Below are 15,272 nucleotides of genomic sequence, written 5' to 3'. Positions count from 1 at the left end.
ATGCTTGCGGCAATCCATGCACACTTAAGTGGATTAGCTACACCAAAATGCAATGTATTGTAACAGCGTTACGCTAGCATAACAATGTTTTTCAATTCGAAATGTGTTTCATCTTATTATCACACAAAAATCTGCACCTTATGAACCCTCTGCAGATAAAAGAAAATACTGCAATAAATAACCCTCAAATGGGACTTTTCTCTCACCCATTCAACTATTCAACTATACACTAACTATTCTATGGCATCTTTTAGGGGCCGTGGAGAAAAGCTCCAAGCATGGAGCAGAGGACAAGACCCAGAACATTATCATGGCCATGAAAGAGCGAATGAAAATCCGGGAGAAGAACCGTCCCGAAGTGTTTGAGGTGATCCAGGAGATGTTCCACATCTCTAAAGAGGAATTTGCCAGCCATCTAAAAACAGCAAAGCAGGCTGTGCTTGATGGTACCTCCAAATGGTCCGCTAAAATCAGCATCACTGGTAAGCCTTGTTCACTGGATGCTTCAGTTAAAAGTTATTGCATATTGGTTGAATACAGTACAGAAAAATGCACTAACAAAATATTCTTCACAAAACTCACTGATGACCGTGAGATCTACCAATGCCTTAGCTTGTGTCACCCTCCGTTCTCTGTCCTCCAGATCATAAATCTTATAACTACAAGTTAAGATCATCTCACATAAATTGTGGGATCCTAATTTGTATATACTTGTCATTAATCTCAGAGTTCAGGGTGGTACAGTTTGACCACGCTCGCCCCTTACACAGAGGCGTCAACCTGGCTCGGTTACTGCCCAAAAGATACCGTCAGGTGAAAATGTGGGGGTTGACTTTGCTGGGATTTGTGTAAAAGGTAAATATGTCAATAAATGCCAGCTCTTTCGTTACAGTTGAAGCACTTCTGATACTATGTGAGAAAGTGAAAACAGTCCGGGTCAACTTTGCCGACCCTCCCAAACTTTCCCCGCAGCTTGTGCAGTTTACTAAAAAAAGCAACAGGAGAAATTAGAATTTCTACAGTTTCTACAGGCACTGTATACATGTTAAGCTTCAGTAAAAAAATAAAAATACTAATGGAAACGCTGCGGCCCTGCTCCTGGCAAATGTTAAACTAGCGTCAGAATGGCAAATAAAAAAGCCTTCGGGAGGCACTGCATGTAATGTTTTAGGAGGGGAGTTCACTCACAGGGTAATCCCAGAATTGCATATTCTAACAAGTTTGCACGGTGAGTTCCGGAAATGAGTTCACCAGAGCTCTCTTTGAGATGCCAATCAAAATGTCAAGCGCCTGAGTGGAATTCGACAAGACGGCTCTACAAAGCACCTTCAGAAGGTCTCTTGTTACAGCGTACATTTCAGAAAGCTGGTAATTTCATGGGTTATTTCATGCTTAATACAACCTAACATTTTTGGTGGTAGTAAAGGGGAAATTGATGATCCTTCCCTCGTCATGAACTTTATTGTCTTCACCAACCTTTATAGTAAAAAAGGAGCCGTGGAAATGGAAAACGTGTTCCTGTTACTACCTCTTCTACAGTAGTGGTACCATTGACAAAAAGAGACCATTCACAAAAATATAATGTAGTAGCAAAGTACTAACCCAATTGTTACGCTTTTACGGGACTACTTCGGCTTGGATTTAACTGGTTACATCAGGTAAGGTCAACAAGGTTGCCTCAATCTCAGGCATCCAATCCATCACGGTGGTAACTACTGTGTGTCAGGCCAGGCTCAGTTACTGCACATTTTGCACTTCTACCTTTGTCAATAGATCTGCAGACAGAAGGAGGCGGGGAGGCACAAATAAAAGGTTTGGAGGGATGGGATTGGGAAGAAAAAAAAAAGGGTTGCCTCTGTTGATATCTCAAGGGGTCTATTGAATGTCCCATTTTAAAATGTGCCTATTGAGCGGTCATTTATTTATCATTCATTCAATAAGCAACAACTGGCAGGGACTCCACAGCTCTCAGGCTGCAGCCAGGAGATATTCTGTTCCTACTACTGGAAGGTCTGGGCCTGAGTAAGTCTTTAACCTTAATAATTGAACATATCTGAAAGAAGAATATGCAAAAGGAACATCAGAATACTGAGGAGTTTTGCAAAACCTCCAGTTCTGAGTGTACTATAACTTCACAGTAAAGTTGTTGGCCATCTTTGACTGAAAGCAAAATGATTTGGTAAATAAAGAACAAAAAAATTATTGGAAACACAATCATTCATATGTTGTTTGTTCTCCACTTTTTAAGACCCTGAGACCTTTGCACACTTTCTCTACCACAGGAGGCATTTGTTTTTGTCCCTTCTGGGAGTAAACAGGTCACGGCTGCTCAACCCTCTACAGCCTCGCCTCCAACTTCTGCCTGCATTGGGCTGGGCATACATATACTGTATATGTAGTCTGAATTATTTAACCAGGCCCTTGCATATTTAATGATCCAGTCTGCTTTTCCTCCCCTTTATGGCGCAGTGAAACACTACATTATTTTTTTTTTACGCCTTCCTTTGTGCATGTGGAACCGTAGAATTCTGAATGACAGGTCATTCGTCATTCTTCAGTTTCAAGTCTTGAAATATTGGTAGCAGCAGGCGCACACACACATAGGAGGAGATTTACGGCCTTGATAGGACATTAATTATGCATAGACTTAACACTGTGTGCTAAATGAAAGGAAGGTGAATCCTGTTAATGATACCAACAGTGATGTTTGCCACCCAACCCAGCAAAGTATACATTGAATGTAAAGCAAACACTTTAAAAAAGGAAGTAACATGCTTCTGCCTGAGTAATGCACTCAAAACTCCTGTGAAAATATTCTGCAATGGTGTCTGGAAATGAAGTGCCAGTGGCTGTTTCAAAGTGGGACTAAGGACAAATGACTGATTGTAGCACTAAAGCAACACAGCGGGTGTTTTGGTTGCTTCTTGCAAATTATGGACTGCTTAAGTAAGGGATATAGTATCCAAATGGCAACAACAGAGCTGATTGCACTCATTACAAACCGTCTAAATAATCCTAAACCAATGATTTAAGATACAATTGCACACACTGAATTGATTCACGGTGCCCTTACTGGCAAGCTGTCTACCCTGCCTTGAATTTGCCCTTATTTTTCTTCCTAACACAGTCATGAGTGCGCAAGGGCTCCAGGCCAAGGACAAAACAGGCTCCAGCGACCCATATGTCACCGTCCAGGTGGGGAAGACCAAGCGCAGGACAAAGACAATTTTTGGCAACCTCAATCCGGTGTGGGACGAGAGGTTTTACTTGTAAGTGCTCTCTAAGAATACCTCATTTGGGATCCAATCCCTTGTTTAGCCTGTAAACCTGGGTAATCAATAGCTAAGGGGGGTACTACGAATTGATAAAACATGAAACACAGCAGCTGCAGTGGCGGTGCTAAAGCCAGCCTTGTCACAGCTTTGCGGTAACATCCATCAGGGTAAGCAGCAGAGTTCTAATCCCTGTTGTTTTAAGGACCGAATAAATTGCTTTAGCTGTATGTGACATACCGTATCATGTCCTCTCTATTGTCCTGACCATCTGCCTGCCTTTTCCCTAATGTTTTATAGTCCCAGGAATGTCACAAGTCCACCTGCTTCTATTTTTTGTCTCTATTGTAGCAGAAAAATGTGTCACCATCTACATTTTAATGGTCTGTGTGAACACGCAAAAGAAAAATATGACAAAACAATTTCATTTTTAACATGTTTTTGCCGCAGTTCATGTCGTGGCACATTTATATATGGTCCGGAGAGTTTTGAGCTGCACCGGGTAAACTGTCAAACTAAAAGTTGTGTTTTGGAGTAACCTGTTTTTAGGCATTTTTGCCACCCTGTTTGGTTTGTGTGCGTGTGTAGTTCCTATTATATGCATGTGCATTGCACAACGTGAGGTGAAGAACAAGCAGGAGTTGTGGAGGCTTTTCTGTAGTAAAAATGGCTAGCGGAAAAGACAAACAGTGAGAGATACGGTGTGTGTCCGTTTTATAGTTCTGCTGTATATGAGCACTTTGGCAGACATGCAAACTCTTCTGGGTTCTTCATATACTGTAGTGTGTATAGTATATAATATAGCGATCTTTTATATGGTTTACCGAACAGTTCAGAATTTTTTCACGTGGATTATGTTTTTTCTTTTGTCTTTGAGGTACTAATCGGTTTGAAACGTAGGCCACTGGGATTTCTGCGTTAACGGAATAACAGATCGAACCATGAAATTGGCAAATAAAAAACAGACTGTACAAAACCCCAGCATTGATGCTCTCGGGACTCGCAAGAGTTGCAACATGCTAGCTAAGCTGCTATCCTGCCACCGCCGACTTCATTTCAACTTGAACTTGAGAGTAAATAAACCCACGTTCCACCGCTCGATGTGCTCATTCATGTCGATAGTGTTGTAACGTTATGAAGACGTGCTGTAATGAAACAAGCAAACGGTCCGTTGGTAGTGATGAAAAATCCTCTGTTGCTCAGACGGCGTCTGCGCATACCTGCTGCTTCTGACAAGGTGGGAAGCAGGGGAAGAGAACTAAAAAATACCACAAAAAATATATATATATATATTAAAGCTATTATTGCTGGTCAGAAGACCAGTTTATATTGCTTCCACTGCAAATGATCAGATGAGGGATAATATTTCATGTTTCTGTCTCTTCTTTTCTCCAGCTGCAGTTCTCAGATGGCAATTTCATGTACTTTAAACGTTTGTACTACTCTCAACAAAACAGGCACATCGATTGCGGTTAAGAGTGTTTTTGTTTTTGTGTTAAAATCAGCACTTCCATTGATATTTTTTGTACTCGTTGTTTTAATTAGATTTTTACAGAGCCCCTAAAGGGAAATGGGAATTTTTTTTTTTTTAGACATGTATCTCGTGCGCACGAGAAAGTATCTCGTGGCCACAAGAAACTTTCTCGTGGCCACGAGAAAGCATTGGATGCGTGCTGATGGTTTGGTGTGTGTTAAAATGGCAGTTTAGGAGTTAATATGGCTGTATTTCCAATTAGGACTTTCCCCCATGTGTGTTGTGGCGAAATGTGAATGCTTGATTAGTAGGTGTGAGACAAACACTTTATCTTCCTGGTTATTGTAACGCTACGTGTTTGACATTATTTAAGACTTTATCATGCCCGGGAAAGGACAGTTTTCCTCTTCTGTGGCTGTGGGGGGTGGGCGTAGCTTGCGGACCTGCAGCGAAGCGGAGTGTGCCAGTTAGTCCGATGTTGATGTGATCAAACTTCTTTCTTGTTTGGAAGATACACACACAATTGTAACTGTTATTTCTTCCTGCACATAATAAATATGTACAACGTGTTTGGATGTATTCATTTATGTAAAATTGTCATTAAATGTAATATTGCCTGACAAAAAGTGATTCGATGTAATATTTTGATATTTACACATCGCATATTTACACACGCGCATCTGACTAGAATACCCTTATGTGCATTACATATATCAACATCAACTACCTACTGTACTGTTTACTTGTTGAAATACCCTTTTTAGAGCAAATATCTACCCATATAATTTATATGTGTATATAATATATATATATATATATATATATATATATATATATATATATATATATATATATATATATATATATATATATATATATATATATATATATGTGTATATAATATATATATATATATATATATATATATATATATATATATATATATATATATATATATATATATATATATATATATATATATATATATATATATATATATATATATATATATATATATATATATATATATATATATAAGCATGTATATATATACTCTACCGTTCAAAAGGTTGGGGTCACATTGAAATGTCCTTATTTTTGAAGGAAAATCACTGTACTTTTCAATGAAGATAACTTTAAACTAGTCTTAACTTTAAAGAAATACACTCTATACATTGCTAATGTGGTAAATGACTATTCTAGCTGCAAATGTCTGGTTTTTGGTGCAATATCTACATAGGTGTATAGAGGCCCATTTCCAGAAACTATCACTCCAGTGTTCTAATGGTACAATGTGTTTGCTCATTGGCTCAGAAGGCTAATTGATGATTAGAAAACCCTTCTGCAATCATGTTCACACATCTGAAAACAGTTTATCTCGTTACAGAAGCTACAAAACTGACCTTCCTTTGAGCAGATTGAGTTTCTGGAGCATCACATTTGTGGGGTCAATTAAACGCTCAAAATGGCCAGAAAAAGAGAACTTTCATCTGAAACTCGACAGTCTGTTCTTGTTCTTAGAAATGAAGGCTATTCCACAAAATTGTTTGGGTGACCCCAAACTTTTGAACGGTAGTGTATATATATATTATATATTACTGTAACTTGTTCTTAAAAATAGTAGTTATTTTGTATGTCAAATTTAGTGTTTGTGTGTATATATGTATACTGTATATATGTATGTGTGTTTCTTCCTATACAGTATACATGTATATGTGTGTGTGTGCGTGTATATACTGTGTATTTATGTATATATATATATATATATATATATATATATATATATATATATATATATATATATATATATATATATATATATATATATATATATATATATTATATACACATATAAATTATATGGGTAGATATTTGCTCTAAAAAGGGTATTTCAACAAGTAAACAGTACAGTAGGTAGTTGATGTTGATATATGTAATGCACATAAGGGTATTCTAGTCAGATGCACGTGTGTAAATATGCGATGTGCAAATATCAAAATATTACGTCGAATCACTTTTTGTCAGGCAATATTACATTTAATGACAATTTTACATAAATGAATACATCCAAACACATTGTACATATGTATTATGTGCAGGAAGAAATAACAGTTACAATTGTGTGTGTATCTTCCAAACAAGAAAGAAGTTTGATCACATCAACATCGGACTAACTGGCACACTCCGCTTCGCTGCAGGTCCGCAAGCTACGCCCACCCCCCACAGCCACAGAAGAGGAAAACTGTCCTTTCCCGGGCATGATAACGTCTTAAATAATGTCAAACACGTAGCGTTACAATAACCAGGAAGATAAAGTGTTTGTCTCACACCTACTAATCAAGCATTCACATTTTGCCACAACACACATGGGGGAAAGTCCTAATTGGAAATACAGCCATATTAACTCCTAAACTGCCATTTTAACACACACCAAACCATCAGCACGCATCCAATGCTTTCTCGTGGCCACGAGAAACTTTCTCGTGCGCACGAGAAAGTTTTTATAAAAATTAAAAAAAAAATTTTTAAATAATATTTTTTTTATTTTTTTATAAAAAGTTTCTCGTGGCCACGAGATACTTTCTCGTGGCCACGAGATACTTTCTCGTGCGCACGAGATACATGTCTAAAAAAAAATAAAATTCCCATGTCCCTTTAGGGGCTCCATAGATTTTTAATAGTTACATTTTTTTTCCGGAGGGAACCCTCCTGAAGGAATCAATAAAATACTATCTATCTATCTATCTATCTAAATGCTATTCATGTTGTTAACATGTTTTAATTTATTATAATTGTGTATGTCTTGCTCTCGTGACAGTTTGGTTTCATTTTAAATACATTTTCAAACTAAATTACCGTATTTTCTGGACCATAGGGCGCACCGGATTATAAGGCGCACTGCCGATGAGCGGGTCTAGCCAGGTCTATTTGGGTCTTTTTCTACACAAAAGGCAAACCGGATTATAAGGCGCATTAAAGGGGTCATATTATGATTTTTTTCTAAATGTAAAACACTTCCTTGTGGTCTACATAACATGTAATGGTGGTTCTTTGGTCAAAATAATGCATAGATGATGTTTTACAGATCATCTTCAAGTCTCTTTCTGACAGTCGCTTCAGAATGCGCCATTTTGTGGGCGGTCTTATATAATGGCTCACTTTCGACAGCGTCTTCTCCCCGTCATCTTTGTTGTAGCGGTGTAGCGTGCAAGGACGGGAGTGGAAGAAGTGTCAAAAGATGGAGCTAACTGTTTTAATGACATTCAGACCTTACTTAAATCAATAACGGAGCAGCATCTCCTCATCCGTGGCTCACTAGTGCAACGCCGGAAATGTGTCCCGTGAAAAAACGTCCGACCGGAACTCTCTAATAACTAAAATTATGTGGGTGAATAATGTAAACCTACAACACTGGTAGTTTTTAGCGCTTCCATAGCGAGTCTACTGACAGATATAAGTTAGAACTTTACGCTACTTAATATTAGAAATGGCAACAGCAGAGGGTGAATGTACCATAACAAGAAAATAGTCCGGCACGGACTACAGTGGCGGACTAGCGCAAATTTTCAGGACTTATGCAGATCTCAAATACACATCAGCAGGTACCAGAAGGTAAGAAAAGTTGGTTTTGCATAATATTGTGAAACAAAACGCCAGATAATATGTCTGCTAATGGGTGCCATTTTGCCGTCCTCATACACACACCATAGTAATACTTGTATCTCTGACTACGGTAGCCGTAACGGGCCGACAATCCATCAAGTCATACTAAAACATTTTGACAGATTTTTGAATGCCGTGTGTAATGTTTATTTTTTTCAATGGAACATTTAAAGTTTTGGTGATATTTACTGGCGCCATATTACAGTCTACACATATTTCTTATGTGTGACTACCATCTACTGGTCACACTTATAACACCATGTACCAAATAAAATCGCTTTGAGGTCGGTAAGCACAACCATAATTATTCCGTACATTAGGCGCACCGGGTTACACTGTCGATTTTTGAGAAAAGGAAAGGATTTTAAGTGCGCCTTATAGTCGGAAAAATACGGTAATCAATCTGTCAATTAGAGCTGTGTCATATCATACCACCACCAAATGAATTCAAATTTGTTTGTTTTTTTAGAAAAATAAGAATAAAAGAACTAGATATAAATTATTCATTTTAAAGGGGCTCAGCTGTTTGCAACTTGCTCTCAGTTTTTTTTCAAACAAACTAATAAGAACACCACAGACTAGGTTATGTCATTATTCGTAGCAATTACTAATTATATTGAATAATGAACAATGCTTATCGGTCTGAGGAATTTATTTGGTCTTCATGCTTGTCTCGTACACTCGTACAGATAGGGAGCACGTACACACATACAAAAACAGTCCTAGAGAAGCAACGAATAATTAGCAGTCATGTTGTTGTTTTATATGTATATATATATATATATATATATATATATATATATATATATATATATATATATATATATATATATATAAATATTCACTGATAGCTAACGTTAGATCAGGGGTGTCAAAGTCAAGGCCCGTGGGCCAGATCCGGCCCGCAAATGAATGATGTATGGCCTGCGGGATGATATTTGATTAGTATTAGAACCGGCCCGCAGGCCACAGCCGCCTGCTGCTGTTTTGTACGCACCAATACTCCATCAGTGTTGGCGCTAGTAATTTTCAAAATGGGGTCCCAGGGACCCCATCAAGTCATAAAAATGGGGTGCCACGGTAAATCTTTGGGGTCCCACTTTTTTGTCAGCGTTTTAAAAACAGATGACAAATATATGCATTATCCTGTTATATATCTCACATCCTATATTGTGTTTTGGAAAAAAATTGTCGTAAACGTTACTTAATTCATAAAAAAAATTATACAAAATAAAACAATGTTTTCATGCATATGTAAATGTATTCAGTTATAAACATTAATTCGCTTTCTTCTTTCCTTCATGGATCTAAACTTTACCGCTGACGGTATTTTTTTCTATATTTTTATTGTAATATTTTCAGAATGTGTTTGTTCTATTTTTGGCCTAAGTAAGACAAAGAAAACTATCTGAAATTGTCTTTATTTTTTAGTTTTAATGCCATGATTTTAATAGACCGGCCCGCGTGTGCACAGATTTTCCTCCATGCGGCCCCCGAGCTAAAATGACATTGACACCCCTGCATTAGATCATTAGCCAGTAACCCACAGAGCTAATGCGCGTGGACATGTTACGTAGCGGTGTAGTTATGTTATCACGTGCTAAAAGCCGTGTATAGTATATGATATAATGCTGAATTTTCCAGGGACTGATACAAATCAGTAATGTAATTGCATGTGATGCCAGTCATGTCATGTGACTGACATGCAGCTCAGTACATTGCATGACGCAGTATGACTTGACTATAAAAAGCTGTGGGACAGAGATGTTTATTTGAGGGTTGCATTAGGCTTTATGACAACACTGTGTTCTTCTCACTCGTCGCCAAGCTGAGGATAACAGCACAGCCCACTTCCTCCCGTCAAAATAATAGCGCGGTGCGTCACAGCCGGTCCAGCTGCGCTAACAACATTATTATCATTAATAATCGGGATTACAACACCAATCAAAATACGTTTGTAATAGTGATTAATATTTTTGCCATAATTGTCCAGTCCTACCACAAATGTAATAAGCTTTGAAAGTTGGATTATGAGAACCGTTCCACCCCTAATATTGAGGTGTATACTGTAGTGCAGACCTGGGCTAATTAAGGCCCGTGGGCCGCATGGGGCCCGTTAAGCTTTTCAATCTGGCCCACCGGACATTCCCAAAAAGTTTTTTTAGATCTTTAAGATCGAAACTGTAGCTGCCATTATGATGTGCAGTGATGTTTTCAAATTACTGTAAGTCTTGAACTATGCAAAGTATTTCAATGGTTGGAATCTGCGCTTTTGCATGATATACTAGTTACTATGGTAATCTACGTCACAGCAGCTCAGACGAGGCACCAAGCAGTGTGGGTGGGGAGCGTTTCCACAGAGTGTCTCCACAGAGTGTTTCCACAGAGTGTTTCCAGAGAGCGGCCAGCCTGAAATGCGGGTGTCAGGGACAGACGCAAAAGGAGATTTTTACAACAAAGTTCTAAAACTTAGTTAAGTATCAGATATATCAGATCATAGGTGTTCATATTTCGCTGTGTTTATTGCATTTTTGTTGCATTTCGCTTGATTGTAAAATATCGAGAGGGGGTGTAACGTTTATATGTTGTCAATATTCAGTCTTTTATCATTCACAGTTAATATTGTAAATCCCACATTCTTTATTTTCATTTACATTCTGGGTGTCTCATTCAGTAAAAAAAATTGTAAATTCCATTCCCTTTAAGGCGGTCTGTCATATTGTTTTAACATTCAATCATACATTATTTTGAGGTTTTGTAGTAGTGTTCCTAAAAATAGATATACAGGCCCTAGACACATTTTTTTCTCTAAATTTGCCCCCCCCCCCGAGTCAAAATAATTGCCCAGGCCTGCTGTAGTGTATTTAAAATCAGCGCATAGGAGTCGTCTCACAGAAAAAAACACTCGCCGCAATTCATCCTTAGGTTTTCAAGAGCACAAAACCTTACTTGAAACAGGAATGCAGTCTCGAGCTGTGACAAAAGTGCATGAAAGGAGATTTACTGGATTGCTAACACCAAATGTTGTCAGCTCTGTAACTATATACATGACATAAAGCAGGGGTCCCCAAACTACAGGCCCACAGGAAGTCCCAAGTAAATTATTATATATTTTTTTTAATTATTATTTTTTTAATTCTGTCCTTTCTAATCCATTTTCTACCGCTTGTTACTCTCTAAAAAATATATATATATATATATATATATATATATATATATATATATATATATATATATATATATATATATATATATATATATATATATATATATATATATATATATATACAGTATATACAGCTCGGCCCCCAGTCAGATTGTTTTAACCCAATGCGGACCCCGAGTCAAAAAGTTTGGGGACCCTTGACATAAAGGGTAAAAAAAAAAAAAAAAAATTTCCCATAGCTGATGCCATATTGGTCTTTTTTGTACCACTATTGCTAGACAGTGCCTCTGCTGGTTGTAACCAAGTAGTGCACTGTGTTTTACTTCAAAAAAGACAATCAGTTTCACACAATTGCTTGAATGCTTAATCTTTTAATTGATTATGTTTATGATTTTGTCACTTTTAACTACATGCTGTGTGCGTATCATATGTGTTTGATCATTGGGTTATGATCAATTAGATACTCAACCTATCTTGCTCAATGTTTATAAGATAAATAAAATAATTTCTGTACATTTTGCTCATAAACACTATATTAGTTTAGTTACTATAACCACTTTTGCTTTGACAATAACAAAAGTAACTACCTCAATCCTACTGCCAGAACAATGCTGGTATAGTTTCTTATATTTAAAGTGTTAATGACATGAGATCATTTTCATCTGTATGACCTAATGCAGGGGTGTCAAACGTACGGCCCGCGGGCCGGATCAGGCCCGCAAACAGGTTGTATCCGGCCCGTGGGATGAGTTTGCTAAGTACAAAAATGAGCCAACATTTTTGAATGAAAGAAACTGCTGTTCTAAATGTGTCCACTAGATGTCGCAATAGCAAATATTTGTATCTTTGTAGATGATACTACATATGTAAAAAAAAAAATAAACCACTTGATGTTAGGGCACCAGTCGAGAAAAATGAGCAAACTACATAAATAACATCCTGTAAATTGATTTTGATACATATTTTTTATCTTGATAGATTGAAAATTAACACCAATGAGTTGACTGATGAACATTATCACATAATTTATTCAGAAAGTATAAATAACAACAAACAAAGGTAGAATACTATTAACCGCAACAGGTAAGTGTAAAAAAAAATCCCAGCAACATTATGATTTGTACATTTTCAGAATGTGCTTGTTCTATTTTTAAACAAAAGAAAACCATCTGAAGTTCGTCATTATTTTTAAGTTATCGTGCCGTGATTTACGCAGTCCGGCCCACTTGGGAGTAGATTTTTCTCCATGTGGCCTCCGATCTAAAATTAGTTTGACACCCGTTATCTATTAAATGTAAATATGCAGCTTGTGTAGAACTAACATCGGTGCCCTCAACTGCTCCAAGGAAAGCTTCTTTCTTTAAGTTATAAAAGGCCTATACAGCAATTGGTACAGTATCCTGATGAATGTACAGAATTCCGAGACATGAATGTAATGTATTACTTCTGTCTGCTCTGTTTACCGCCTCAGAATTCCATTTGGATGGTGCTAAAATGCTATAGAACTGCGCATCATGTTATAAATCGCTATTTTATCCCTGCTCAATCGCAAGCATCATCCCCAAGGTCTTTTTCAGCATAAATGGCCATTCCATGGATTTTTTTTTTTTAAAGATTCATTCTGATAACGGTTACTATATGGAGGTGGGAAGCGACACAATAAGTATAACACTCCAACAGCATTAATCAACATGTAACAATCAACATAAACGTGTCTTGCCTCGCGACATCAGATTTATGATGCAGTACCTCCGCACGTCTGATGCCGCCGTGCGCTCGACCACAATAGCACTTCACAAGCCATTGTGGCGATGCTTCACTGTGATGAGTGCAGCTGGTCAGAGCTATGAGGCCAGTAATGTGAGTGGCTGACAAGTGTTTATGAATCACTGCACACCCTCATCCATCGTCACCTTCGCCCGACGTTTTTACTCGCGGCGATGCTACTACGCTCGTGTGATGGGCTCGGGGTTTAATCATTTTCTCCAGAGGTTTCTATCCATACTAGCTCCTATTCATATATTATTCCCTATTAAGGCGTGCCCGTTTGATGAGATATCTTTGATTGATAAGTCAAAGCAAAAGAAAAAAATATTATTTGACATTAATTCTGTATAATTTTACATACATTGAAGAGGGGCTTTTTTCCTTATCTTTACTTCAAGCAGAAATTGGAAAAATTATATTTCAACTCAGGGTGTAAAAGATTCGTTTTAACGATTCGATTCAGAATGTGTGGTTGCTGATACAATTCAAGGAATGTTTTTTTTCAGAACGATACGCTCCGAAGCGATTCAGTGAGTCGAATTCGATTCAGTAACTTTTTTTGCCCCCCCAAAAATTAACCAGTGTGACTTTGAAATAAATACTGGATATAAGTTTCCTATATTTCTGTTAATTCTTGAAAGGGAGTTAGGTATAAATTGACTATGGATACAAACAAGCAAGTAAACAACAATTAATGGCCAATGCATTTACATCTTATTTGAATAAAGCACAATTAACACTTTAGGTTGGATTATCAAAGGGAAACCGTTTCTGCTTTTTAAATGAAAGTTAAAGTTAAAGTCCCAATGATAGTCACACACACACTAGGAGTGGCGAAATTACCTTCTGCATTTGACCCATCCCCTTGTTCCACCCCCTGAGAGGTGAAGGGAGCAGTGAGCAGCAACGGTGGCTGAGCTGGGGAATCATGTTGGTGATTTAACCCCGAATTCCAACCCTTGATGCTGAGTGCCAAGCAGGGAGGTAATGGGTCCCATTTTTATAGTCTTTGGTATGACTCGGCCGGCCGGGGTTTGAACTCACGACCTACCGATCTAGTACAAGAACCGACATTATAACAGTAGATTTACCTGCTACTTTAGCTTTTGTTTTTGACTTAAAAGTAATACTATATTAGCATCAAAAATAAAGTGCAACCAACATCTCTTTAGGTTTAATTAGCAGTACATTTCCCTGAGAAATTAGGGGCAACAAAATATTTTCAGATTCAATGAGCAGTGGTTTGACCTGCTGCTACTCTCATTTTAATAAACACGGAACATCATAGACACACACATTGATGACAGCGAACACATTTTTGCGACACACAGACCAAATGGCGTAGGGTGTAATGAGGAAAGTTGGAAACGTAAGTGAAGTGCGACCACTTATTCAGTCATAAATAACTTTTTATAATAATAATATACTGTGAGTGTTTATTATACTATTTTTAACCTTGGCCGTAGGCGAACTTGCTCTGTTGTCACTTCTGTTTTGTCCGTTGTATCCTTTGTATTTTAAAGTTAAGTTGAGGTTTTATATTATTGTGATGTCGTTTTTATTTGTTGTAGCTTTTGCAACTGTGCTGTATCAGAAAGTTGTGGTGTTGCAATTATTGATATTACGTTTGCATTTGTTATGACCTTTTTCGACCACCGTTGCTCTCCGCATTTTTGGTTTTGATGACGCCACATACATGAATACAGACTTAATGTTTAACGTCCTTTTCATTAAAAATTGCTAAACTTCATGTAAAGTCCACTGTTCCTAAATCCAATGTTTTCTTTTTTCTACTATTGATAAAATTTATATATTGCCTTTCGAATCAATGTTGGATCGTTACATGTCTTCCCAAAGGCCAACTGGTAAAGCACAGATCGATATACTTGGAATTTAGGAATATAAATCGATATATCGATCAATCATCACA

The 15,272-nt window shown here is 37.4% G+C and overlaps 1 protein-coding gene and 1 long non-coding RNA gene across 4 annotated transcripts in view; one reads left to right on the top strand and one right to left on the bottom strand.

The window, feature by feature from the left end:
• The window catches only part of LOC133632087 (protein unc-13 homolog C), a 321,103-nt gene that overhangs the window by 116,052 nt on the left and 189,779 nt on the right, over positions 1-15,272 (top strand). For both annotated transcript variants that reach the window (XM_062024332.1, XM_062024326.1), the window contains exons 8-9: positions 255-482; positions 3,128-3,269. In XM_062024332.1, the coding sequence (XP_061880316.1) occupies positions 255-482; positions 3,128-3,269 (370 nt within the window). The remainder of the gene's footprint in view (positions 1-254; positions 483-3,127; positions 3,270-15,272) is intronic.
• The window catches only part of LOC133632100 (uncharacterized), a 222,594-nt gene that overhangs the window by 31,700 nt on the left and 175,622 nt on the right, over positions 1-15,272 (bottom strand). The gene's annotated exons all lie outside the window — the stretch shown is intronic.

The sequence above is a fragment of the Entelurus aequoreus genome, linkage group LG02 (assembly GCF_033978785.1).
Source record: "Entelurus aequoreus isolate RoL-2023_Sb linkage group LG02, RoL_Eaeq_v1.1, whole genome shotgun sequence".
Taxonomy (NCBI): domain Eukaryota; kingdom Metazoa; phylum Chordata; class Actinopteri; order Syngnathiformes; family Syngnathidae; genus Entelurus; species Entelurus aequoreus.
The sequence above is the reverse complement of the archived record's forward strand: the minus strand, read 5'-3'. Positions and strand labels throughout refer to the sequence as shown.